This window comes from Colobus angolensis, unplaced genomic scaffold (assembly GCF_000951035.1).
Source record: "Colobus angolensis palliatus isolate OR3802 unplaced genomic scaffold, Cang.pa_1.0 Scaffold32, whole genome shotgun sequence".
Lineage (NCBI taxonomy): Eukaryota > Metazoa > Chordata > Mammalia > Primates > Cercopithecidae > Colobus > Colobus angolensis.
This window is the reverse complement of record NW_012116488.1, coordinates 1,509,034-1,536,047: the sequence shown is the minus strand read 5'-3', so window position 1 is coordinate 1,536,047 and position 27,014 is coordinate 1,509,034. Positions and strand designations below refer to the sequence as shown.

The window sequence follows — 27,014 nt, the reverse complement described above, 5'->3', positions numbered from 1 at the left end:
GCTGCATCCCCTGCCCGTCCACTCCCGTGGTCCCCGGTCCGGCATGGCGCGCGCGATGGGGTCCGAGCGGAGGCTGCTGGCCGTCTACACCGGCGGCACCATTGGCATGCGGAGTGAGCTCGGCGGTGAGTCTGAGACCCGGCGCCCTGGGCGGGGGGAGGCCTCTGGACCTGGCCGAGACCGGGAGCCTCTGACCCTCCTGCACCCACGGGGGTTGTGGGGGAGTCAGATCCGCGCCTGGCTGGGGGTTGCGGGTTGGGGTCGCTCTCCTTCGGCTCCGGCCACCGCCGCCCCCGCGCGCAGAGCCCCCACCTGGACAGAGGAGGTCGTGGTGGGTCCTCGTGGTCGCGGTGCTCTTGGGAGCACCCTGAGACCCTGGGGCCAGGCAGGCCCCTGTGCTGCCCCTGTGACCCTGAGGGCCAGCTCCCTGGAGCCCTGGAATATGGGGCAGGAGGGCCCCAGGGCTTTAGCCTGCCCCTCCTGCCCTGGACACACAAGCCGGGAAGGCTTAGGAGGCTGTGAGGACCCCTCACCTGCGACACCCAGGAGGGTGTCCCCATCCCCTGAGTTCCCTGGGGTCCTGGTCAGGCAGCAGTGCCTGGCACGATACTGGGGCCACCTGGCATCTGCGGGGACACATGCGTTCACGCTGGAGGTGGCCTCAGAGCCCTGCTTCCTCTGCCCCTGTGTGGACCTAGTTGACTAGAGACCAGCGATTGCGCCCGGACTGAGTTCTGCCTGGGTAGGGTCAAGGCCTGGGACAGGCACTGAGCTCTGTGGTACTCCAGCACAGTGCTGCCAGCCTGGGCTGGGCACAGGAAGGATGGTAGCTTGCGGAGCATGAGGCCACCAGGATGGGGAGAGGACAGTTGCACTGGAGCCTCCAGAATGTGTGGGCGCTCCCCAGGAGAGCAGGACCTTCCTGGGGCCCCCACATGGGCTCTGCTGTGATGTGGGGTGCTCCCTCCCTCGGGGCCAGAACAGCCCCCTCGCCTGTCCTGAACCTCTTTGCGACTCTCCCTGGACCTCTGCCTGCCTTTCCCTCCGGAGCCCTTTCTCCCCCTCCTCCCGCTCCCTGCTGGCCTGGCCCCCCCTACACTACTGCTTGTGTCCGCCGCAGCTCTCCCTCCTGAGACGGCTGGGACCCTCTCCGGCTCTGCCAGAGCCCCAGGGCCTCCCCTGGCATGACCAGAACATTCTCTTGTCCCTTGCCCATCTGCCAACCACTTCCCTGCCCCTCCTTTCCCCACCCCCTCTCACAGCCTGTTCCCCAGCAGCTGTCCCTCCTGGCCACCCCTTTCCGCTGAAGTGGCGCTCAGAAGCCACCAGCACTCTGTCGCTACTCTCAGATTCCACCCGCCGCACCGTGACTAGTGCAGACCCTCTGGAGGCCCACTCCGTGCCCAGCCCAGGAGACAAAGCCTAGTGGGGCTCGTCCATGAGGGACTCAGGCCCCAGGAACATGGCTGTCCAGGCTGCTGGGAGCCTCCTCTGCGCTTCTCCCTCTGCCTGTGAATGGAATGAAGTCATTCACAGTTTGGCAAACGCCCCTGTGTGACTCTCCACTGACACAGAGTGACACAGTTCCTGTGCTTGACCCTCACAAGCCAGAGAGAGAGGCTGCCATTGAAGGGATGGCATGCATTAAGGAGCTAGTCCCAGGGACAGGATCTGCCAGGGCCCTGCAGGGGCTGTGGGCTGATAACAGGGCCTGGGCCTGGTGTGTGGGTGGTGTGGAGTTTTGAGGCAGCCCAGGGAGGGCTTCTCTGAGGACACAAAACCTGCAGGACAAAGGTGGGAGAGGACCAGGCCAGGAGCAGCCCTGCAAGGTGCAGGAAAGAGTAGCCGGGAGCCCAGCAGGGCCAGAGCCTGCCAGAGCTGCCCCTGAGCAGGGACAGGACCTGGGGACTCTGTCTGGGGCCTGGTCTGACACCCCTGACACTACCCCTTCAGGCTTGGTGTGTGGCCAACTGCAATTTCGTTGAGCTCAACACATAGTTCTTGACTGGTCCGAGCTGCAGGGACGGGGGACTCTGACTGCAACCCCACCGCACACCCGTCTCGCTTGGCCCCTGCGTGCTCACCGCAGCAGCCTGTGGGCGCACTCACATGCGTGAACCACATTTCTGAAAGAGGCTGTGAGGTCCTGCGTCTGGGTGGGGAACAAGAGACTTTGACGCTGGAAACTGGGTGTGGGGCGTCAGTCTTCAGACCTGAAGCAGCCTTCTGAGATCCCTCGGTGCTCTGTGCACTGGGGTCCTGGCTTGTGTGTGGCTGTGAGGTCACCCCTAGCTGTTGCTAGCTGACCCAAGTGGGGCATCCACTTCTAGGAACCTGCAGGAATGGGCTCCCCCCGATCCCTCGCGAGGTTGGAGCAGCCAGCCTGTCCCAGCCGGCGAGGGCGCGCGTCTTCAGAGCCCTCGTGAAGGTGAGGGTCTCTCTTACCACAGGATGAGGCAGCATCTCCTGGCTCCACGCTGAGGGCTTCCAGGAGGACACTGCTGTCAGCCCCAGGCCCTCCTGTGCCCCCGTCGCCGGCATCCTCACTGCTCCCCCTTCTCCACTTCAGGGGAGCCCATGGTTCAGCCCCAGAAGACAAAGGAGGAGACAGGAGATCTGGTCCCCACTGTCTTCCTGGATGAGGGGACCACCCACACCCATGGAGCAGCTGGGGAGCCCGAGGGCCGGGGCTGTCAGAGACCAGGGGCCCTCATGCCAGCTCTGCTGTGTGACGGCAGTCAGGCGTCATTTGGGGACATGCAGACCCTCATGGTGTGGGAAGTGACAAGGCTTCCAGGAGCGAGGGCAGCACTCACAGGCCAGGGAGGGAGCCTGGCCCGGAGTCCAGGCGAGCCATCCCTCCATACCCCCATGACGGCCTTGAGTCCCAGCCCCGCCAGGCGTCAATGATTTACTCCCTTCACACTGCTGACGTGGGCTCTGGCCTTCCCTGGGGAGGTGAGAGGGGAGTGGTGGCTTTGCCACAGTAAAGCTGTTTGGATTGTCGCTGTTGGAACGGCTTCTGGGCCTGCTGGTAAACAGCGACCTGTGGGTGGAACGCTGCACACCTGGAGCCCTGCCAGAGTTCAGGGAGGGCAGAGGCGATGCCAGTGGGGACGCCCCTCGACCCATCCCTTCTCTGAGTTCATTGAAGCTATCACAGGTCAAGGGGCAGAGTGAATCCAGAAACGGCTGATAAGCCCAAGCTGGCAGCAGTGACCACGTTCCATGCGGCCGAGAAACTTGAAGACTTCCTGTGTCAAACTGGGAGCCCCACTTACTTGCCGGCTTGTCCCAAAGTCCCTCCTGAGCCCGGCTCCTTGCAGGCACAGCAGGGAGGGCGGAGCTTTGGGGCCAGGCAGCTGAGAGAAGCTCCCTGCCCACTGGCTACATGGATCCCAGCAGCCGAGACTGTGGGTGGAATGATGCCTGTGGCTTCTTGGTCACTGCAGCAGCGTCTGTGCCCTTGGCCTGGACCTCCTTCCTGAACGGGCGCTGCACGTTCACAAGTTTCTAAGCCTCAGCTTGACTTCGGTGGTGACAGTGGGGCCCTCCCTTCCAGGTGTTTGGCAGGGGGCTGAGGAGTTTCCAGGTCACCAGCGAACTCAGGCACTTGCCTGGATAGGCCAAGGAAGAGGTTCCAGGCAGGGCCGGAGGGTTCAGGTTCTGCAGGCCTTGAAGCTTTTGGAGGGCCCTCACTGAGGAAAGTAATACAAGTTACAAAATCAGAGTTAGGCGTGAAAGTCAGTGTTTCTTTAAAATAAAAGAAATTGCTCTGGATGACCGGGCGCAGTGGCTCACACCTGTAATCCCAGCACTTTGGGAGGCGGAAGCAGGTGGATCACTTGAGGTCAGGAGTTCAAGACCAGCCATGGACAACATGGTGAAACCCCTACTAAAAATACAAAAAATAAAAATAAAAAAAAGCCATAATGTGGTGGTGGGTGCCGGTGCTCCCAGCTACTGGGGAAGTTGAGGCATGAGAATTGCTTGAACCCAGGAGGTGGAGGTTGCAGTGAGCCTGGATCTCACCACTGCACTCCAGCCTGGGTGACAGAGTGAGACCTTGTCTCAAACAAAAAAAACCTGATGCCACTGCATACCTGTTAGAATGGCTGCTGACATACCACACATTGACTGCGGGGTGAGGTGCTGGAGCCCCAGAATTAGAAAGTGGTTCACTTGCAGGTAGGTAAGAAAACTTTACTGGCGACAGTATAGGCTTGAAAAAGGAACATTTGGCCAGACATGGTGGCTCAGGCCTGTAATTCCAACACTTTTGGGAGGCCAAGGCGGGTGGATCACTTGAGGTCAGGAGTTTGAGACCAGGCCGGCTAACATGGCGAAACACCGTCTCTTCTACTAAAAATAACAAATTAGCCAGGCGTGGTGGTGCATGCCTGTAATTCTGGTTACTCACACCCCAGGTACTTGGGAGGCTAAGGCAGTGAGCCTTGAAGGTGGAGATTGCAGTGAGTGGAGATGGCGTCACTGTACTCCAGCCTGGGCAACAGAGCAAGACTCTGTCTAAAAAAAAAGGGCAAAAGAAAAAAACAAGAAATTGACCAGGCTGGTTTTGAACTCCTGGGCTCAAATGATTTTCCTGCCTCAGCCTCCCAAAATTCTGGGCTTACAGGTATGAGCCATGAAAACCACTGCAAAGCGCATGTTCAGTGTTTTGCTCGAGAGAAGAGGACACCAAGAGAATTTAGTTTTCTCTTTGGCTGATTTCGCCTGTGGTGCCCACACATCCCCCTGGCAGGGACAGCAGGGACCATATCCACGTCTACCACTCTGCAGCATTCCTGGACGTTTCTGGAAGCTGTTCCCCCACATGAGTTAGCAGCAGCTGGAGGTGACCTTGCACAATGTGAGTATGTCCCACAAAGCCAAACCAGATGTGCCCCTCCACCTTCCCCATAAGACACCCCCAGCTTCACCTGCCACAAGGAGTGGAGGGTGACTTTTCATTAACTGTGGCCACTGTGCCGAGCAGCTGAACACCACAGAAGTTCATTCTCGGTTCTGGAGGCTGAGGCCTGAGAGGAGTTTCCCCGGGCTGAGCCAAGGTGCTGCAGGACACCGCTCCCTCCTGAGGCTCTGTGGGAGGAACTGCCCCTGCCACCTCCACTGTGTGGTGGATGCCACAGTCCTTGGCTTGTGGCTGCATCACTCCAGTCATCCAGCCCAGCATCTCCAGGGGCCGCTCTGCCCTGTCGTCATACGGCCTTCTCTTCTGTGCCTCCCGCCTCCCCATGCCCTGTGGCCTCCCACCTGTAAGGAGACACGGAGGGCGTTTAGGGCCCACCTCCCACCCACGACCCCTAATATCACATCCACAAAGACACTTCCATATGAAGTGACACCCACAGGTACCGGGGATTGGGATGTGGACATCTTTTTTATTTTTGTGTATTGATTCAATTTTTTGAGACAGTCTCATTCTGTCACCCAGGCTGGAGTGCAGTGGCGCCATCTTGGCTCACTGCAACCCCCACCTGCCAGATTCAAGTGATTCTCCCGCCTCAAGCTCCCAAGTAGCTGGGATTACAGGTGTGCGCCACCACGCCCAGTTGATTTTTGTATTTTTATAAAGATGGGATTTCACCATGTTGGCCAGGCTGGTCTTGAATTCTTGACCTCAAGCAATCCGCCACCTCAGCCACCCAAAGTGCTGGGATTCCAGGCCTGAGCCACTGCGCCGGGCCCTGGGATGTGGACATCTTCTAGGATGCTTTTTCAACCCACCGCACATGAGACAGGGACACTTGGACGCCAGTGTGGGGTGGACCCTGGCCCCCTGGATGCCCAGGGTCTGAGGTTGGGTCCTTGGGGTTCACAGGGCTGGTGAGTCCAGACCTTTGTTCTGGCAGCCTGTGTCCTGGCTGCGCTCTGGGTAGACAAACACGCGTGGGCTCCGCCTCCCCCGTCTACTGGCTGACCCCTACTGGCGGGGTGATTTTGTCAGCGGCTGCACCTCAGCCGACGTGTATCATCCAGTCCTCCAGCAAACGTCCCCTGGGCTCCACTGGCCTTTGTGTAAGGCCAGAGAAGATCATGGGTGCCATAAACCTACATGGGGCCAAGGGGCTGGTGTCTTGGGGCCGGTGACTTAACAGGCAGAGATGTGGAGACCGGGCTGAGCCCAGTGGTGGAGGGCGATGGCAGGGAGGGGCGCGGCTGGAGGGATATCAGAGGGGGCCGCTTTAAATCGCCGAGTTTGGGATTAGTTTGTGAACCAGTGATAGGAGATGGGTGCGGCTGCAGAGGGTGACAGGGGAAAGCAGGTGACCATGGCTGGGGTCTGCAGGATAGGATAGGGCATTGCTGCTGGGAAAGGGAAGGGAGGGCCAGGAGGGAGCTTTGGGGCTGGCTGGAGGCCCTGGAGGGGTGGCTGAGGGGTCAGGGCTTTATACTGAGCGGCTGGCCCCGGGGAATGAGTGGTGTGGCCAGGTCTCCGTTTATGGGACAGAACTGAGATGCAGAGGCTGCAGGAAGGTGGCAGAGCTGCTGGGGGTGGGGCCAACCTCACACACACACTTGCTGTGCAAGGCCCTCTGGGTTGGGGATCTGGGGAAGGGGACCTGGGCTGGACCCTGAGGGAGTCACACAGTCCATGCCCTTTCGGAGCTTGAGGGTCAGTGAGGGAGAATGTGGGAACAGCACTACAGCCTGGGCATCTAGGAGGGCTTCCTGGGGGTGGTGCCCCAATCTGGGTCTTGAGGCACCTACTGGGTGAGAAGTGGAGATGAGGCAGGACTTCCAGGCAGAGGCTGCAGCACATCCACAGTGAGGCAAAGGCTGAGCCCTTGGACCTTGGTGAGGAGTGTGGACTGAGCATTTGGAGAAGGGGGTGGGAGCAGGGGCAGGGCCTAGGTGGAGCAGCTGGAGACCTGGGCAGAGCTCCTGGGGCTGTCCAGGTGTGAAATGAGGAATCACCGTGGGCTCCAAGGCAGGAAGCCATGGCTTCCAAACGCGGGTCAGCGGCCTGCCCTCTGAGGGGTCCCAGGGGCAGCATAGCCCTTCCTCCAAGCCTCTGACTGTCATAAGACAGGAGCCCCAGCCCACCAGCTCTGGTCCTGCCCCTCAGTGAGGGAGGAGGAGGCCATGGCGGCCAGTCCCTGACCCCCCATCCACCTGGACTCTGCCTGCAGTGCTCGTGCCTGGGACGGGCCTGGCTGCCCTCCTGAGGACACTGCCCATGTTCCATGACGAGGAGCACGCCCGAGCCCGCGGCCTCTCTGAGGACATCCTGGTGCTGCCGTGAGTGTGGGCTCCTCCCGGTCCTGGGCAGGGCATGGCTGCTGGGGGGCACTGAACCCGAGGCTGGGCACTGCTGGCCAGGCCCACATGAGCCATTTGCTCACCCCTGTCTCTAACATCCCCTCAGCTTACAGGGCTTTAGGACTGACCAGCAGCCGCCTTCCACCAGAGCCTGAGCCTCGGAGGGTGCCCCTGCGCCTGGTCCCACCTTCCCTCCCTGCCCTTCTCCCACACCCCCAGCCAGGCTGGTTCGGCAAGTGTGATGAAGGCTCCCCATCTAGGGACACTGTATATCAGGAGCCGGCTGGCCCAGGCAGCCTTGCCCTCAGCATGGAGATCCTTCCATTTCTCTGCTGTGGGCCCAGCTCCCTGATGTCCCCACAGCTGGGGGTGAGCTGGGAGTTGCCCTCGTGGTGGGAGTTGCCCTGCGTGGCCACAGCGGTCGCAGGTGAGCCTCCTGCCAGCAGCCTCTCCTGCCGGGGCATGGGCTAATCCCAGCCCCCCTCTCCGAGCTGCTGTGGGAAGGAGACTGCTGGGAATGGCCCATCCTGACCCACATCCTCGCCCCTGTGGGGAGCTCCAGGTGGAAGGGGTCCAGGCCCTGTGCCTGGGATGCTGAGAATTTGCTATGTGCAGAGCCCTTGGCGTAGGGGCCCCAGCTCCGCCAGAGGGGAGCAGAGCAGGTCAGGGCATTTGGAGGTGCAGAGCAGGAGCCTGCAGTTCTGTCTTCTGCTGTTCCCGTCCCGCAGCCCGGCCACCCCTAACCAGAGGATCCTCTACACTGTGCTGGAGTGCCAGCCCCTCTTCGACTCCAGTGACATGACCATCGCTGAGTGGGTTCGCGTTGCCCAGATCATCGAGGTAGTGGGGCTGGGGAGTGCTGGGTGGGGCTGTGGTGTGTGGGTGGGGCTGTGGAGAGTGGGCAGGGCTATTGGGTGTGGGTGGGGCTAGGGAGCATGGGTGGGAATGGGGAGTGTGGGCGGGACTGTGGAGTGTGGGCGGGGCTGTGGAGAGTGGATGGGGCTGTGGGTGTGGGCGGGGCTGTTATGTGGGCAGGGCTGTGTTTCATGGGTGGAGCTGTGTTGTGTGTGGGGCTGTAAAGTGGGGGTGGGGCTATGTGTGGGTGGGGCTATGCCTGTGGGCAGGGCTGTGGGTATGGGCGGGGCTGGTGGATGGGCAGTGGCCCACAGAAACACTCTGGGACAGGTGAGGAGCTGCAGATTCCGGGGTGGAGTCCACCTGCCCAGCCTGGGGCCTGGGAGCATCTGGGAATGGCAGCTTCAGGAAAGGGCAGGGTCCTCATGTCAGAGCTGGGGGCAAGACTCTGAGGCCCTCTCCCTCATGCAAGCTGGGCGTGGGCGTAGAGGGCCAAGTTGACTTCCCAGGCGAGGACACAGCGGGAACAGCTGTCTTAGCCTGTCTCAGTTAGTATCTGGGGCATGGTGTGTGATGCTACCTCAAGGGCCGACACGCTCCTTGTGCCTGGCTGGTGACCGGCTCACTGCCCTCTGTCTGTCCCCTCCCCAGTTGGGGTCTTAGTGGATTTAGGACCACAGCACTTCTTGCAGACTCTTGTGGTTTCCAGCGACCTGTGTGCTCACCCTGCAGGCAGAACCACCCCCCCACCCCATCAGCCTTTCTTCTCCATTCTCCCCCACCACAGCACGCTCCCACGTACCTGAGCTGCCTCCCCTGGCGGGGGTCTCCTGCCCCCTCCAGTCCCAATTGTCACCTGCTTCGTTTACAAACCCCCTGCTCCCCTGAGTGGGAACTTCCCAGCAGCGGGGTGGGGGGCAGCACCACCAGGACAGGCTCCTCCATCTGTGGCCGGCAGCCCTCACCGGGCAAGGCCTGACTGCTGTTTGAGCCCCACGTAGGTGCCCTGTGGTCCTTACTGCAGGGACCAGCCCTGGACAGCCTCACAAAGGCCTTCTCAGCTCAGGTGGCCCAGCCTGCCGTCTTGCCGCGAGTGGCCAGCAGAGGGCGCCCTTCCCCTCCTTGGCCTCCGCTCCAATGCAGTTCCCGGGCCTACAGGGCTTGGTGTTTCAATAGCCCACCGGCTTAGTATGGGACCCTGGGCTCTTGGAACGGTGCCCTGGCAGCCACAGCCTGGACCTGCCACCCTCCAGGGGGTGGTGGCCAGAGGACGTCCCTGCATGGCCAGCTTCACTGCTGCCCTTCAGTGTCCTGCCCGGCCACCCAGGTCCAGATCCAGGCAACCTCCAGGATCACCTGCTGGCTCCCAGCCATGGCTGTGCCTTGACCCTGCAGGCGTCCTTGTGCCCACCGTTGTGTCTTGCCTGATCCGCCGTCTGGGCTTCGAGGCTCATACACCACCACGGCCCCCTGCTGCCATGTGAGGCACTCTCCCACCGTCCGGGAATGTGCAGAGGCCCCTCGGAGGGACTCATTCTCCAGTGCTCTGAGGGGAGCCTCAGCGCGTGGTGGGTGCACCCGAGTGGCATGGAAGCCTCGGGACAGAGACAGCGTGGTGATCCCAGGACTCCACGCCAGGTGCTCACCTTCCAGAGAGGGACTTCCAGGCCAGGGCCCCATGGGCGCCTCCCCGGAGTCCTCCCCTCTGCATCTGGACCCTTTCCCCTTGCTGCGCCCTCCCACACATCTTCTCCCCGAGGGGCTGGCCTTGCCTGAGTGCGCACCCCTCCTGCAGAGGCACTACAAGGAGTACCACGGCTTTGTGGTCATCCACGGCACTGACACCATGGCCTTTGCTGCCTCGATGCTGTCCTTCATGCTGGAGAACCTGCAGAAGACCGTTGTCCTCACTGGGGCCCAGGTAACCTCAGGGGCCCGGGGCTCCTAGGAATAGGGGCTTCCTGAGGCCACAGGTCAAGTCTGTGCTGCCGGCGGCCGCTGCGGGATCCTGGGCTTCCTGCTCAGCCCAGCAGCTCCTGAGCCGGCTGCTGCAGGGCCCGTGCTGGGCCTCGCGAATGCTCAGGTCCTGCCAGGGTGCCAGCCCACTTGCCCCATGGTGGGGGTCGTCTCCTGCTGGTGGCCCCGGGAGCTGTGAGGCCCTGGAGCACCCAGAGCCATGCCCACCTCGGCCCTGGGGGTGCCAGGCATCAATTCCTCTCCTCCCGATGCTTGCTCGCGGCTGCTGCCCATCTCTCCGTCTGGCGCAGCAGGATGCCTGCACACACAGCAGCACCGGGAGGTCCCGGCCACGTCCCTGCCTTTGTCCCTCTCTTTGCTCCACCCACTGTGGTTCCAGGCAATGCCATCCTGGGGGCCCTGGCACACGATTTCCCCGCCTCTCTCAACCTAACCCAGCACAAATCCCATAAGCCAAGGCCAGTGGATTGTTCTGGAAAACTGGATTTGAGGGGAGGTGGCAGGGGAGGTCGGCTAGAGGCTGACTAGGGGTCCCTGTTGCCTGCGGGTGGCAATGGGCACCTGAGCCCCTTGGGATCCTTTTCCATGGCTGAGGCTAAGGTCTTGTGTGGGAAGCCGGTACCTGTGTTCCTTTGAGCTTGGTGGCAGCTCCAGAAAACTCCATGGAGGCTCTCTTAGGAGGTTTGCGGGGAGCAGTCCAGGGAGGCGGCTCAGCCATCCCACTCTGCTTACCTGGAGCCATCTCCCTTGTCCCTCCAGGGTCTCCCCGGGGCCCACTGCACACCCGTTAGGGGTGGAGCAGCACCTCCCGCCCCAGAGCTGGGAAGGAGGGACAGGGCTCCGGCTGGTTTTCCTCTTCCCAGACACTCCCGAGCCCTGGGGGAGCAGAGCGTCCCATGGGCCTCTCCAGGGGAATCAAGAGCACAGTTACGAGCACTGCGGGCCCCAGGAATGTTCACATGTGTGTTCTGTCCCTGATGTTGGCCTTTGTCGGGGCACCCTTATCCCTGTTATACCTATGGGGAAACTGAGGCTTATAGGCCAAGGACTCACCCACAGCCACGCACCACATGAGGGCTGAGCCAGGGAAGACCCAGGACCCAGGACCCGGGACTGCCACCCCCTGCCAGGGCTCTCTCCCTCCAGAGGCCTTGCACTGACCACTGCCCGGCTGCCTCCTCCTGAAGACCCTGGCCTCTGCACGGCCACCTGCGCCCTCCTGGGATACGCTACTCAGTCAACCATAGGGCATGGTCGCCCATGCTAGACACAGGCAGCTGCGGGAAGAGCTGTACTGCGCCTGGCATCACGAGGCAGTTCCTTTCTGTCACAGCCCACCCACCCCTCACCCCACCACCCTCCTTCCAGCCCACAGTTCTGCTGGGGTAGCGAGGGAGCTGGGCAGGGCAGCTGGGGTGGGAGGCCTGTGATGTGTTCTCCAGTATGGGGACTGGCCGGCCTCTGCTGCCAGCACTCAGCTCTTGGATCTGTAAAGGGAGCTGGTGGGTGGATTGAGGTCCTGGGTGCAGGCTGGCATCGTCCACAGGGGCAGCTGTTGTTGGCGGCCTTGGAGATGGGCTTACTGCCCAGCTCCTCTGAGCACCCCGTTCCCCCAAGACACCCATCTCCAGGCTGCCTGCTGCAGTCCAAGCCTGCCTGTCCTCTCTCCCACACCCCACCTGGGGCTCCTGGGCTGGGCCTGGAGGTTTACCTGGAGTGATGAGCTGGGCATCCCAGGCTTCTGGGCTTCCCAGGCTTCAGCTCCTCCGTGGCCTCTCCCCCAGGTGCCCATCCATGCCCTGTGGAGCGACGGCCGTGAGAACCTGCTGGGGGCACTGCTCATGGCCGGCCAGTATGTGATCCCAGAGGTACCTGCCTGGCACGCGTGGAAGCAGGGCAGGTGGGGCGGGGGCGGGAGCCCGAGAGCAGCCAGGAAACAAAGTCCCCCCAGGCCCCTCCCCAGACGCCACTGCCAATGGCTGGGTGCACTGTCTTCTAGTTCTTACGCTGTGGATATTTACATTAGAGATATGTATGTAAGTTTTACATTAGAGATACGTATGTAAGTTTTACGTTAGAGATACGTATGTGAGTTTTACGTTAGAGATACGTATGTGAGTTTTACGTTAGAGATACGTATGTGAGTTTTACGTTAGAGATATGTATATACGTTTCTATAAAAATAGGTTGCAGCCAGCATGGCTTGGAAGGGTGTCCCTTGCCCTCCTCCATGTCTTTCCCTGTTTCATGTGGTATCCCCGGAAGATGTGTGCAAAGATCCCCCAGGCTTGGGGCAGGGGCTTTCCCTTAGGCTCTTGAGCAGCTTGACTAGAGCTCCGACACCGGCTCCGGAGGGCCTCAGGGACTCCCACTCACCGTGGGCAGGGCGTCTCCAGCATCAGCTGTGCTCACTGCACCTTTGGGACGAGTTCCCAGGGCTCTCTAAGAAACAGGGGTGGGGGCAGTGGGCAGGTGGGAAGGGAAGGAAGTACGGTGCCCTCCTGCCACCCAGCCACCTGTACACCCCAGGCGCTGGGGTCCCCAGGCCTCTGAGGGTTCCGGTTAGCCTGTGGGTAGGTGGCAAGGCAGGAAAGGGCCCGAGCGGGGCAGTACCTGCTCCCAGGAGGGTCTCTGCCTGTGGTGGGTGGGGTTACAGTCCCGCCTCCCCCTGGGCCTGGGCACCCCATTGATGGCAGGGAGGGCAGAGGGGTCAGGGACAGGGTGGCCGCTGCTCTGAGCTCTGTCACTTCCTTCCCGCAGGTCTGCCTCTTCTTCCAGAATCAGCTGTTTCGGGGTAACCGGACGACCAAGGTAGACGCTCGGAGGTTCGCGGCCTTCTGCTCCCCGAACCTGCCGCCTCTGGCCACTGTGGGTGCTGACGTCACAGGTAAGCCCCACAAGAGCAGGGCCAGGTGCCTGCCCAGTGCTGGTGCTGGGCAAGGGGTGGCTGCAGGGAGCTCGTGGCTGGGACTCGGCAGAATTTGAGAGCACCGTGCTTGGTTCTGAGTTGCCCTGGCTTATTTCTGCCCTGGGCTGTGGAGAAGCCAGGGCTGCGTGGACAGGCCTGCTGCGTGGCCACAGAGGTGGGGGCCTCCACAGGTCCCTGTAGGCTCAGAGGCGGGAGACCTGGAAGAGAGGTTTGGGGCATCTGGCCCTCGTGTGTCCTGCCCAACCCCTGGCCCCAGGCCTAGGAGGTCCTCAACGACCACCTGGCTCTGCTGTACCTCTCTGTGCCATAGCCTTGTCCCCAGGACTTTCAGGGACTCTTTCTGTCCTCTGGTTCCGGCGGGCAGCCCAGCCATCCTTGTGGGGCTGACTCGAGCCAGTCCTGTGTCCTGAGGCTTCCTCCTGGGGGGCCCAGCCCGCCCCCTGGCCCTGGCTGTAGGAGCAGCCTTGGGGCTTGTTCTCAGAGACCGTTGCCCTGCCAGACCTCACCTGAGACGCAGGGCCACTCCCATGGCCTGCCCGGAAGTCACCCCCTGGCCTACTGTCTCCGTGTGGGATGTGCGGCTCCTGAGGGAGCCCCTGCCTCCTGGACTCTACACGGCCCCTGCCCGCTCCAGGTCCATGACCGGCATGGCCGGTCCTTCTGACCCCACCCTAGCAGCACCCCTCCCTGAGGCAGCAGGAGCGTCCCCTCCCTCCTGCGCGACGCATCCTGCCTACCCTGGCCCCCTACTGTCTCCTGGCAGCCCCAAACCTGCCCTGTGTTTCATCCTGACTGACTGAGGTGGGGTCCAGCCCGGGGGAGGCTCCAGGGCTTGACAGCACTGGCCTTCCTTTGGGGGCATTTGATGCCTCGCCCGGGGCTGGGTGGGGCTGCCTGCTTAGGATGGAAGCAGCTGTTCCCATCTTGGGGGGGTGGGCTGGAGGTGCCCCCTCTCCCATGCTGGGCTTCTATCCAGGCCTGGGTCATGGCGGGCTGATGGCTCAAGCCCACAAGGTCACTGGACCCCTGAGGAGGCACTTCCTAGGGAATCTCCCGGTGCAGCAGAGGCTCCCCGCTCCCTGCTCCCTGCTGCCCGCTGCCCACTCCCCACTGCCCGCTCCCCGCTCCCCGCTGCCTGCTCCCCGCTGCCCGCTGCCTGCTGCCCGCTCCCCACTCCCCATTTTAAGAAGGAGCAGACCCTCCTGGATAAAGGGTTGGGCTGTGGGCTGCTGGGGCGCGACTTCCCTCCTGGAAGATTTCCTGGACACAGGCAAGGACCCTGGCGAGCTCCAGGGCCTGGCATGAGGGTGCCCTGGGCAGGGTCTGGCAGGGCAGGGGCCTTCCTGGAGCACCCACCAGAAGCCGGGGACAGGAGGGGCTCTGGGCAGGTCTGGCTGCGGGGCGTCTGCAGAAATGGGTGGAGGCAGGTGATTCCAAAAGCCCCCGGCATCTTTGGCGCTCAGGACAAGGCATGCGTGTCGGAGTCCGGGCTCGGTGGCAGCCTTGCTTGTTGCCCCAGGGCCCCTCAGCAGGACGGAACAGAGGAAACTGCCTGGTTCTACAAGTGAGAAACAGAGGCAGAGAGAGGCAGGCTCCACAGGGAGGCACCGACTCAAGCCTGCGCGCTGTCTCCTGTCCTGGGCTCACACTCTGAGCTCCGAAGATGGCCGGGGGATTTCGGAATCACCTGCCTCCACCCGTTTCTGCAGACGCCCTGCAGCCAGATGTGTCCAGAGCCCCTCCTGGCCCCAGCTTCTGGTGGGTGCTCCAGGAAGGCCCCTGCCCCGCCAGACCCTTCCTAGGGCACCCTCATGCCAGGCCCTGGAGCTGCCCAGGGTCCTTGCCTGTGTCCCTGTTCCAGCAGGGGGACTGCTGCTCCCTCGAGCACTTTCTAGGGAGTGTGATGCCCAGAACACAGCAGTGTGTCTAGCAGGGGTGCAGCACACCGGGTCTCGGGCCTGGGCAGGGGTCCACTTGCTCACCAAGGGCCCGAGCGGCCCAGAGGGCTTCTTGGAGGAGGTGGCTTGTGAGCCGGTGCTGGTGGGGTACTGGCTTGCTGGCCCATGCTGGATGCTGGCACTTGGCCCCTCCAGCCCAGGGAGAAGGAGCAGCAAGAGGTGTGGGCGGTGCCCTGCAGGCCCGGCTCCCCCGTGGGGCCTGATTCACACCTTATCTGGGGCTCAGGAGTGGAGCTTCTGCTGGTGGGTGGACCGCGCCCCGGCAGGGCACAGAGGACCGTGCTCCGGATTCCAGGGACTCTGCCAGCACAGGGTGCTAAGCCTGGGCAGGCCACGAGGCTGAAGACACACCGGCCTCAGGCCCAGGGCCGCGGAGCAGCTCCTGGTCATAGTTCTAAGGCTGGTCTGGACGAGAGGCTGTCCCGGTCCCAGCCCCCCACCCTGAGTGTTTCCCACATGCATGTGGGTGTGGGAACCTGATGCCAGGCTGCCGGGCCGGTTCTGGCACCTGGCGTTGAGAAACCTCAGGCCTTGCCCAGGGCGTGGCTGCTGAGGCCCCTGGGGAGGGGCACGGGTTGGCAGTGTGCACCCTCACCCTCTCTGAACCCGCTGGGGGTAGCAGTGCCAACCTGGGCCGGGATGCCAGCTACCAGCACCCTGTCAAGGGCTTGTCCTGGGTTTTTACCTACTGTTTGGGAAGTGAGGGGCTGGGCTGGGCTGGGAGTCATGGGCAGGCTTGGTGCTCCTGTCCACAGTCGGCTGGCGCCAAGGAGTGGGGGTGCATGGGAAGCTGGAGGAGGCCCTGCTGGCCCTGTCCTTGCCGTGTGTCTGAGGAGACCACGCTGTCACCCCCAGGCAAATCCTGCACCCTTACCCTTCTGTGCTGAACCCTGGCCCTGGCCCACTCTGCCGGGGCCCTTGGAGCAGAGGAGGGTGGAGAAGGGGACATGGCTGTGGGGTCAGGCCAGGCCTGTCACACACCAGCTGTGGGTCCTTTCGCTGGGTCATCCCAACGCAGAGCCCCAGAGCCCTTTTCTGTGCACTGGGAGAAGCCACCTCCCTCCCAGACATGTCCTAGCCACCCCAGCTGTGCCACATCCAGCCTGGAGGCTGCAGACTACACCGTTCGGCTCCTGTGCTAAGCTCTGGTATCCGTAAAACAGGGCCATAGTCCCTCCTGGGGGGTAAGGGGCTGAGCCAGCAGGGCCTCCCCTGGCGCTCCTGTCTGCTGCTGCGTGCGGGGTCATCATTCCCCTGGCCTCCAGCAGGCCTGGACAGGAAGGACTGGGGTCCCAGGGGGGACCTCCACAGACCCTCAGGAGGCGACGGTCAGTGCAGGGTGGGCGTGGGCCCTCTTTGTCTCTGTGTAATAACCCCCTCTGCAGCCATAACTCTCTGCTGGTGGCGGCGGTGCCCCCCCCTTCCCTATGCTGACACCTTATCTGCTTGTCCAGCTGAGACACACACCGTCAGTTAAAGGGCATCTCACGCTGCCATCGTGTGGGGCTGACTGATGCTGTGGCCTCTGGTGGGGGTGGAAGACTCACTGCCGCGTCCCTGCTCCCCCTCTCTCATCCCCAGCACCCCACATCTCCCCTCTTCAGCTCCACCATGCCAGGGAAGTCCTTTTTATTGCATGCAAGCTGCTCTGGTGGAAGTGGCCAGAGACACATGGGTGACATCTCCCTGAGGGCAGGAGGAAGAGCCATGTGTGGGGTCCTCCTGCCCAGGTTCCTGTCCCAGCGCTGTGCCGGGCTCTCCAGGCGCCCAGGCCTTTCCCCGCCTCTGGGCCTCGGTTGCCCTGGGCTGGGCTCTCCAGCCTCCAGGGTGTTTACTGCCCTGGGCAGGCTCTAGTGCGGTGGGAGTCCCCGGTATCCAGCCCTGCTCTGCTGGAGGCTGCCATGAGTGTGGAGAGGGGACCGAGGGAATGGACCCCATCCTCGGCGCTGGCCTCTGAGGGTTTGGGGGCCGGGCTTGCGGCATCAGCCTCTCACCGCCACCCACAGTAGAGTGAGAAGGTCGGAAGAACCGTGGGGGCTCGAGTGCTGCCAGAGAGGCGGCCTTCAGCTCGAGGACAGGCATGCCCTCTGGGGAGCCCCTCTGCATGGATGGGTTCAAGGGGCACTGACCCCAAATATCCATCCCTCTCCACTTCGCCTGGAGCCTGCACCTCCACCATCACCCACCCTGGGTGTGGGGAGTGGGTGATGGGTGCACATTAGGATTTTGGGGTGAACTGGATGGGGGCCTTCTCTCCCCAGAGGTGAGGGATCCGAAAGTCCATTTGTTCACTCATTCAACCACTGAGCCGGTGGGCAGCGGGCACAGTGGGTGCCCAGCAAGGGGCAGAGGAGGCTGGCTGGTTCGACGATGCTGCCCCATGCCTGTGACCCAGCACAGCGACTGCTGGTGGCTCCCCAGCTGGGCACACCTGCCCTCCTCGTCTCTGCGCCCACCCGACGCCCCCATGCAGCCTGCAAGGCACAGCCGGGCCTCCATCTCTGCGGGACCCTCCTGCCCCCTTGCCTGGCCAGCAGAGATTTCCTGGGCTGTCACCCTTGAGACTGTGTTGCCCATCGGTCTCTCGCTGGCCGAGTGCCTCCTCCCGCAGCCCCGTGCATGCTGCAGAGCCTGGCACAGGCCGGATTGTGCCACAGCCTGGGAGGATTTGCCTGTGGGAGAGGAGGCAGGGCAAGGGGACTGAGGTGTGAAGGCTCAGGGCTCTGAAAACAAGGGAGGAGGCGGCCTGTGCAGAAGGCCAGGTGCTGGGGCTGGGGTCTCGGCTGGTGGGAGACCTGAAGGTGCCACACAGGCCCTTCCCTGTCGTCAGTCAACAGGGAGCTGGTGCGGAAGGTTGGCGGGAAGGCGGGGCTGGTGGTGCACAGCAGCATGGAGCAGGATGTGGGCCTGCTACGCCTCTACCCTGGGATCCCCGCCACCCTGGTAGGGACCGCCCCGGCCATCCTGCCCCTGCAGCCCCGAGCCCCAGCCCTCTGCACCTCCCACGGTCCCCAGGCTCCCTGGGGCCCTCACCAGCCAGGGTAGACCCCACATGGACTTGAGATGTCTGCAGTGTGGCCACACCGGCCCCAGGCCCTGTCCCCTGTCCTTGGTCATGTTGCTTTCCAGCCTCTTGGGGAGTGGGCAGGGTTGGGGCGCGGCTCACAGCCAGAGCGGGGTCCTCCATGCTTTCCTAGAGGCAGCGTCCTCCCCCAGATTCCAGCTGGCTCGGAGCCGCCCCTGCTGTGCTGGACAAGGGTGTTTGTGCTGGGGTCTCTGATGGCCTTCTTGGCTCCTCTCCCACCTCTCTGAAGTGTTTCCACGGTGTTCTGCCACACAAGGCCTTCGTCCCTACAGACAGGGCGACCCTTTGGGAGAATGTGTGGGGAGCAGCCCCCTGCAGGTGCCAGCAGCCGTGCACACCTGCCAGGAGCCCCGCTGTCCTGGGAGCAGGGCAGGCACCAGCTGCCCCTGGCTTGGGGTCCCTCTCCTTGGGAGGACACGGGGCAAGCGTCAGTGGTGCTGAGGGCAGAGACCCTCACCATCCAGCCCTCCCTCCCCACCGCCCCACAGGTTCGGGCCTTCTTGCAGCCTCCCCTGAAGGGCATGGTCATGGAGACCTTTGGTTCGGGGAACGGACCCACCAAGCCCGACCTGCTGCAGGAGCTGCAGATGGCGACCGAGCGCGGCCTGGTCATCGTCAACTGTACCCACTGCCTCCAGGGGGCTGTGACCACAGACTATGCAGCTGGCATGGTAGTGCCGGGAGATCAGGGCCTAGCGGGGAAGGGGACAGCCTGAGGGCCTGGCAGAGGTGGGCTCTGACCCACCCCTCACGGGCTGGGGGCTGTGGTGAGTCACCCTTCCTGCCCACATGCCCCCTCCTCACAGGCCATGGAGGGAGCCGGCGTCATCTCAGGCTTCGACATGACGTCAGAGGCCGCGCTGGCTAAGCTATCGTATGTGCTGGGCCAGCCAGGGCTGAGCCTGGATGACAGGAAGGAGGTGCGGGCGCTCTGGGGCTGTGGGAGACCCTCGGTGTGCAGGAGCCTGTCAGCTGGCTCCCGGGGCGTGCCTGGGGCGGTGCTGGAAGGGCCTGGGGGCCGGCCCAGGGTGTGTCTTGTTTGGGAAGGGGAGGGATGTGGCTCCCCATAGTGGTGAAGGGCAGCTCCGGGCCCAGGCTCCCCACAGCCCTCACCGGACCCCCAGCCCAGGCTCCGCCTGTCCTTGCGCCCTCTCAGCCTGCATAGAGACCTGAGGCTCCCGTAACTGTCGCCAGGAAATCCTCTCCTGCTTCCCACTTTTCCTGGAGGGTAGGGTTCAGACCCAGCTGGCCCCAGACCCTTGGGCTGCCAGCCCCTGGGGCTGGGCAGAAACCTTAGGAGCCTCTGGAGACCCCGAGCTGGTAGGGCCGGGGAGTGGGGCTGGCCTTGCGAGGAGACCTGGCCCACTCTGGCCCGAGGGATGAAGCACACACGGCTGAGGCTCAGGCCGAGGGCAACCTCTGCCTGTGCCTGGGTAGCCCGACCCTCCAGGCTGTTCTGGGCTGCCCATCCAGCTCTTGCAGAGCCATTTCGCCTCTGTTCTCTCCCCCAGCTGCTGACCAAGGACCTTCGTGGGGAGATGACACCACCCTTGGTGGAAGAGTGCCGGCCCTCGCTGCAGGGCAACACGCTGGGCCGTGGGGTGTCCTGGCTCCTCAGTCTGAGCGGCAGCCAGGTAATGGCATGGCACATGGACCTGAGTGGCAGCTGGGGGCTGTGCATCCTCTTGGTCACCCTGGGATGCACTAGGCAGTCACGAGCCCCTGTAGCCTTCACTCCAGCCCGAACAGTTAGGCACACCCAGGTTCTGGGGCACAGGAGGAGGGTTTGCGGTCTGCAGCAAGGAGGATTTGCAGGGTCCCTGGGACAGGATGCAGGAAGGGCCAGGCGGTGGGCACACAGCAGGGAGGCTGGGGGCCAGGGCTCGGCAGGCCACTGCCTTCTGACTGACGGCGCTGCCTTAGTGCGGGGCTGCCTTGGGAGCTGCCTGTCCAGGAGACGGGTGGGTGAGTGGGGGCGGTGCTTGCTCTGGGCTCTCCCAGGCTCTGAGCACCAGGGGTTCCAGGCCCCTACCTGAACCTGGAGGTGAGGACCAGCCCTTGAGCACGTCCCCTGCACAACTGGGGTGCCTAGACCTAGGAAGGAGGGCTTTCAAGGCCTGGGGTCTGCAGGGGGATGGGGCCTCCCTGGACCCCGCAACATGCCCCCTTGGCTATTGGACCAAGCATCCAAGCCTGACATGGGGCCTGGCAGGCCAGAAAGCCTTGTTCCCCACTGCCTGGGGTCCTGCCTTGGCCTCAGTGCCTCAGTTTCGCCCCATAGGGATGGACCTGTCTTGTGAGCCATGTGCTGCAACTGCCACTTGCTGGGGCGGGTGGTGCGCAGGTGGAAAGGACTGGAGTGCATGGCCCGTTATTAGGGCAGCTGCATGGGGCCTGAATGCTCTAGGAAGACAGGCCAGAGGCAGCAGCCTTGTCACCAGGCCATGTTGTGCCTGCTGGGTATGGTGGCACCTGTGGGGCCTCTGCCAGGACCCTGGCCTTTTGCCGTCTTGGGGAGCTCCTGGATGCCAGGTGCTGGGGGCAGGTGGCTCTTCTGGGAAGGTGCAGCCGTGGGGACAGGGCCTTCCTCCCAGGGGAGGGGTCTCGCTCCCCTTCCCACACTCCTCACGCAGGTGACTTACGATTCTGTCCCGACAGCAGTGGGAGCAGATGGGGGTGTCTTGGAGGGTGGGTAGCAGGCCCTGGCCACACACCTGTTGGGGACAGAGCTGGATGGTGGTCTCATGACCTGGCCTTGGCTCCAGGGGCAGGGGGCCTGGGTGGGGTGGAGTAGTGAGGCTCCACCGCAGGCCTTCCGACGTGGCAGCTCAGGTTCCTTCTCACCCACGCCCTGGGATCTGTGGGCCCTTGTGTGGGGGCTGGCAGGGGTCACACAGCACCAGGGACTGCCAGTTCCACCAGATGCCAGAGGGAGGCATGGGTCCCAGGGTGCCGCCTTCCCCACCCAGGAGGCAGATGCCCTGCGGAATGCCCTGATGCCCAGCCTGGCCTGTGCTGCCGCCCACGCTGGCAACCTGGAGGTGCTGCAGGCGCTTGTGGAGCTGGTGAGCCTCCCCAACCCTGGGGGCCCAGCCCCAGCCACACCTGGCCCGGGGGCTCTGAACCCTCTAGGCAGGACGGCCTTTCATCTACCCACTGACCACACTAAGCCCTTGTCGGCCAGGCTGGGCAGCAGGACTGTCCTGCCAGCTTGTGGGGTCTCACTGCAGCTTTGAGGGTGGGCGCAGGGGCTGTGCTGGGCCCTACCCTTAGAGGGGCCCCACCCTCCCCGTGGCCTACCTGGCCCCGCCTGGCCCTCCCTCAGGGGTTGTGTGTCCTTGTGTCACCTCAGGGCAGTGACCTGGGCCTGGTGGACTTTAACGGCCAGACCCCACTGCACGCGGCTGCCCGGGGAGGCCACGTAGAGGCAGTCACCATGCTGCTGCAGGGAGGTGTGGACGTGGACGCCCGGGACACAGACGGCTTCAGCCCGCTGCTGCTGGCCGTGCGGGGCAGGTAGTGGGGCCAGGGGTGCACAGAGCGGCCCTGGGCAGGTGGGTGCAGAGAGGCTGTGGGCTCCTGGGCTCAAACAGCCTCCCGGGGCGGGGCTGGGCTGGGAGAGGCGGAGGATACCTGCTTCCTAAAGGCTGCCCCCCTGGCCTGGGGTCCAGTAAGACCCCAGCCCAGAGTTCCTAGAAAACAAAAGTGTTATGGACAAAGCCAGGAGGACCCGGTGCTCCCGAGTCATCTCTGTACACCTGTGGGTATGGGGGGTTGGGGTGGAGGTGGGGCAGAAGGTCCTGGCCCAGCAGCCAGACGCGGTCAGTAAAAAGCAGGTGACTCGGCTGCAGATCTGGGGCTGCAACAGGCAACTCGGGTCCTGGAGGACAGGCCCAGCCCATGCATGTGGGGCTCCCCTGCCCCACCCACAAGCCCTGGCTGGTGTCTCTTCCCAAAGCCTCGAGCAGCAGCAGAGGCAGAGTGTGTGCCTCTGCCCCTGCGTAGGGGGCGGGGCCAGCACTGGTGGGATCTGTGTCCCGTCTCCCCTTCCTACTGTTTATTGCCCCGGACGCCCAGCGGCCCCGGGCCTGGGAAGGCCGAGGACCTGTCTGCCGGTGCCACTGCCCAGACGCACCTGGCTGCTCAGAGATCCCAGGGTTCCTGGGGATTCCTCCCTGCGGGTGGGAGGACTTGGCCTGCAGGAGCCTGGGTTCTTTCTGGGGAGGGAGTGCTCAGGAGTCGCATGGAGAGAAGGCCGGGGTGTCTGAGCCTGGGGTCATATGACCCTGCCGTGTTCAACTGTGGGTCTCCCTCCCCAGCGGTGAGCCCTGGGGTGGGGCGGGGTGTGGCGCCCTTTGCGAAGTCAGTGACTGGGGTAGAAGGTTCCTTCCAGGCTCCTGTGAGCATTGACAGGGAGCTCAAAAGAACAGGAGAGAACAGGGTGGTGGACAGGAGGGGGAGGGGCTGTGAGGGTCCCCCAAGCAGGGCTGGGGTGATCTGGACTGGAGATTCTAGACTGGGGGGTCCTTCGGCGTGGGTGGGTGGCACGGAGATGAGCTCACACAGGCCCGCCCCCTCGTCCCTTCCTGACTCACAGGACCAGGCTCACAGCAACCCCCCAACCGGTCACCCAGCCTCACTCCACCACCAGGCTCCCCGAGGCTGCCTGCCTGGCCCTGCTGTGCCCTAGTGGGGTGTGGGGAGGCCACTGCCTCATACCTATTCCCAGGCTCCCTAAATGGGGTGACGGGGGGGGGATTTGTGGTGCTTTGCAGGGGTGGGGGCATGGCCAGCGATTATGGCACAGTCGTTAGGTCTCGCTGTGCAATGGGCTGTGTGGCCTCGGGCCTTCGTGCCTCTGCTCCAAGGCCTTGCTAGAGCCCCGACCCCACCACAGACTCCACTGTCCGGGTGCCCCGCCCCCACTTCACCCCAAGGGCAGTCAGCCGGATTGATTCAGTGTCCGCTGGGCCTGGCTGAGGAGGTCACCACGGGGTGTGATCAGCGTTTGGGTGTGCAGTGGGACCGGTCAGCTCATGTGAGGCTGTCCTCTGGAATGGGCTGTCCCCTTGGGATGGGTGGGGGAGACTGCCCTGGGAGGAGTATTCCACCAGCACCAACCAGTGCCCTCCCCTGGGGGCTGGGTGCGGGGCTGCCGCAGAGTTGGCCCCTACCTCTTGCAGACCTGAGCTGCCCTAAGAAGGTGTTCTGGACAAATGGAGGTGGTGGGACCCCGAGATGATGTCGCATGGGCCTAGGCAGAGGATGGGGGGATGGGCCCTCATCTGAGGCTAGGGCTGTGGGGTCCTGGGCAGGCAGGTCCCTGTCCCTGTGCGCAGGACATGCGTCCTGCTGGCTCCTGAGTGAGGTGCAGCGGAGCTGGGCCAGCCAGGGCAGAGGGTCAGTATGCTCATTCTCACACAGGCATCCGGGTGTCATTGGGTTGCTGCGGGAAGCCGGGGCCTCCCTGTCCACCCAGGAGCTGGAGGAGGCAGGGACGGAGCTGTGCAGGTGAGCGCAGCTAGAGCACCTGCTCTTCCAGGCATGTGGGGGACACAGCTTGGGGAAGGAAAGCCAGACCTGCTGGGAGGGACAAGTGAGTCAGGGTGTGGGGGCTTCAGAGGCAAGGCCCGCTGACCTCAGTGTGCACCAGCCTGACTGACGGGAAGAGGTGTCTGCTTGGGACCATGTCATGGGGCAGGGGAAGGAGTTGTTCTCAGCTGGGCGAACAGTCCAGCAAGGGTGTCTGTGTGCACACGTGTGCATGTGTATGTGGGCGTGCATGAGTGTGTGTGCGTGCATGAGTGTGTGTGCGTGCATGAGTGTGTGTGCGTGCATGCGTGTGTGTGTGTGTGTGGTGGGCTTGAGGAGGGGTATGGGAGTTGGTGGTTGGCTGTGAGAGGGGCTGGGATGTGTGCTGGGGGGTGGCTGGGGCTGCATTTGGAGAGGTTGGGACAGGTGGAGCACAGGGGAGCTGAAGCCCCTGGCAGGTGACAGGCCTCCTGAGCTCTGTTCTCCCCCGGGTGGTTCCCGTCCTGCGATAAACTGACCTAGGCCCCGCCCCCACCTGCTGGCCACATGGCACCAGTGGCCAATGTGCCTTCCGATCTCATGCTGCCCGAGTGACCACCGAGGCAGGCTCAGGCCTTCTGACATCATGTTATTGTTGGGGAGACTGAGGCGCAGGGAGGCCTTCGGTGAGGGTGTTGGTTGTGGGTGGAGGTGGGCCAGGGCTGCAGGGATCCTACTCTGTCTACCACAGTCAGAATCGCTGCCCCCCACCCCAAGCCTTGTGCCTGGTGACTTGGCGCTGTCTCCTGTGCCCAGCCTGGGCTGCCCGAGGCCAGGACGGCTCCGAGGGACCCAGAAGGGAGAGTCGGAGGCAGGAGACCTGGGTCGGGTACAGGTGGTTGCTGGGGTGGGGGTGCTGTGAGTGGCGGGGTCTGTGTCCCTGCAAGTCCAGAGTCCCAGGCTCGGGGAGTGGGTGATGGCAGGGACTCGGCTCACTGGCTGGGAGGGGAGTGGGTGCAGGCGCCTGCCCAGCAGGAGGAGGACCGGCAGCTCTGGCTCCTCCTCTGGGACTGGCCCACAACCCCTGGTCTTGCTTTTGAAGGGACTTCTGGGGTGACTTGGTCCAGATTTGCACTCCAGGCAGGCCTTGTTGGCTCCACTGACAGATGGGGAAACTGAGGCGGTAGTCAGGTCCTGTGGGAGCTGGGACCAGAATCCTGGTCCAGAACTCCGCTTGGAAGTGGACCTGGCCAGCCCGAGCTGCTGGCTGGACTCGAGCCCCTTGGCCAGGCCTTCCTAGGGGCCAGAGTGTGTGTGTGGCTTGGCCTCTTGGGGCAGGTCCAGGAGGGGCCAGTGAGGCCATCTAGCAGAATCGGCCCAGAGATTACCCAGTGCCACTGCAGGGCTGCTGCTGTTTCCTGGGTAGGAGCAGAGTCCCTAAGGGCCCTCCGGAAGAGGGGGCAGCCCCTCCCTCACCAGGCCACTACCCCCAGCCCCTGCACACCAGGGGTGGGGCCTTCCCTGCCGGGTCCCTACCTGGCCTGCGCCTGGCCTCCCCAGGAGGGGAGTCAGTTCTACCCAGGAGGGTGGCAGGGTTAGGAGGAGCTGGCGAGGGCCTGGCAGGTGCCCACTCCAGGGCAGGTGGGCCCGGACCCCTGTCCCAGCCAGGACCCCCCGCCATGCAGTCTGCCGGGGTCCAGGGCCAACAGTTATCCCAGGGTGCCTCCTGTGTCCCCCTCTCTGAACCACTGGGCTGCCTCAAACTTTTCTTTCCGCCTTTGCGGACCCCGCCCTGGGAAGAGCGGTGTTGTGAAACACGAAACTGGCATGGGCTGCTCAGCAGGTGGGCGTGCATATGTGTGTGCCAAGGCGCATGTGCTCCTGTGTGTGCATATATGCTCGTGTGTGTGTGTGCATGTGTGGATGTGTGCTTGTGTGTTCCTGTGTGTGTGCATGTGTGCTGGTGTGTATGCTGCTGGGTGTGCATGTGTGTTCATGTATGTTTGTGCATGTGCACCCTTGACTGGAGTCGTCGTCCCACCTACTGGGTGAAACCAGACTCCAGGCTGCCCGATGGCCCCCAGCGACTCCTGCTGCAGGACCAGGTCGCTGCTGGGTCAGCTGTTTTGGGCTGGCTTTGTAAGAGCGTCCAGGGCACCTGGGGGACAGGCAGGTGGGCAGATGGACAGGTGCCCAACAACTCTTCCTCTGCCCCCGCCCCCAGGCTGGCATGCAGGGCTGACCTCGAAGGCTTGCAGGTGTGGTGGCAGGCAGGGGCTGACCTGGGGCAGCCGGGCTATGATGGGCACAGCGCCCTGCACGTCGTGAGTGCCCCCACCCCCTGCACCCTCTCCAAAGGCTGCCACCTCCAGAAAGGACACCTGGACAATTCACCAGCTCCCTGCTCTGCTCCTCCCCCAAATCCCCGGCCCTCCCCATGCAGGACCCACACAGACTGGGTCCCCTTCCCGGGGCGCTGAGCGGTGGGGGGTGACGAGAGTGACGGAGCCGCTGGGACCCTGTGTGTGTGAGCTGGGGGAGGGGGAGGGCGTCCTGGGGATGGGGGTCCTCAGGCCAGGCTGCTAGTCAGTGGCCCCAAGGCAGCCCCTCCCCACTGCTTCCCCATAGGCGGAGGCAGCTGGGAACCTGGCAGTGGTGGCCTTTCTACAGAGCCTGGAGGGTGCGGTCGGTGCCCAGGTCCCATGCCTAGTAAGTCCCTAGGCGGGGCTGACACCCCCAAATGAGCTTCTAGTGCAGGGCTGGATCCCAGCTCGGGGGGCGTAACCAAGGGGGGCAGAACCGGAGGAGGCTGAGATGGGTCCCAGCCAGTTTAGGGTCTTCAGAGCCCCTCCTGGGGATGTCCGGGGTGGAACAGTTTAGAGGTGAGGGGAAGGAGAAAGGAGCAGTCAGGGAGGACTTCCTGAAGGAACTGACCAGACTTGAGCACTGATGGCTCAGCCAGGACGCAGCATCCCCTTACCCACCCCTGCCCCCGCGCCCTGCCCCACTGGGACCCCCTCGGCTGGGTGCTACTGCTTGTCTCCCAGGTCAGTTCCCAGCTGACACCCCCATTCCCACTCCGTTGCTTGGCCCTCCCATAGTCTCAAGCTGGGTTTGCTCAGGCTCTTGGGCTGTGCCGCACAGACTGGGTGCCTGGGCTTGTCTCTCTGCCCTGCCTTCACACACTACCTGGGTCTCCGCATGTTCTCAGGAGCCCTCATGTTTTCAGGAAGTGCTGCCTGATGTCTAACCTGAAGCCATCCTGCTGCAGTGTAAGCCATTCCTGCCTCCCGTGACCTGCTGGAGGGGTCTCAGGCATGACCCCACTGCTGGGGCTGTTTCCCAGCCTGCTGTCATGCAAAGCCTGAAGGCCTTTGTTGGGCATAATGACAATAAAGTCTCTGGCATCTCCTCA

At 63.4% G+C, this 27,014-nt stretch overlaps 1 protein-coding gene across 1 annotated transcript; it reads left to right on the top strand.

Annotated features, from left to right (window-relative positions):
• Positions 1-6: 6 nt before the first annotated feature.
• Positions 7-27,014, top strand: ASPG (asparaginase). The gene is made up of 16 exons (XM_011951407.1): positions 7-125; positions 7,155-7,263; positions 8,013-8,124; positions 9,935-10,060; positions 11,901-11,984; positions 12,877-13,003; positions 17,834-17,946; positions 18,577-18,759; positions 18,895-19,008; positions 19,600-19,722; positions 21,058-21,153; positions 21,441-21,604; positions 23,513-23,599; positions 25,824-25,923; positions 26,228-26,308; positions 26,829-27,014. Exons 1-16 carry the CDS (start codon positions 44-46, stop codon positions 26,847-26,849), a joined length of 1,722 nt encoding a protein of 573 aa, XP_011806797.1. The 5' UTR covers positions 7-43; the 3' UTR covers positions 26,850-27,014.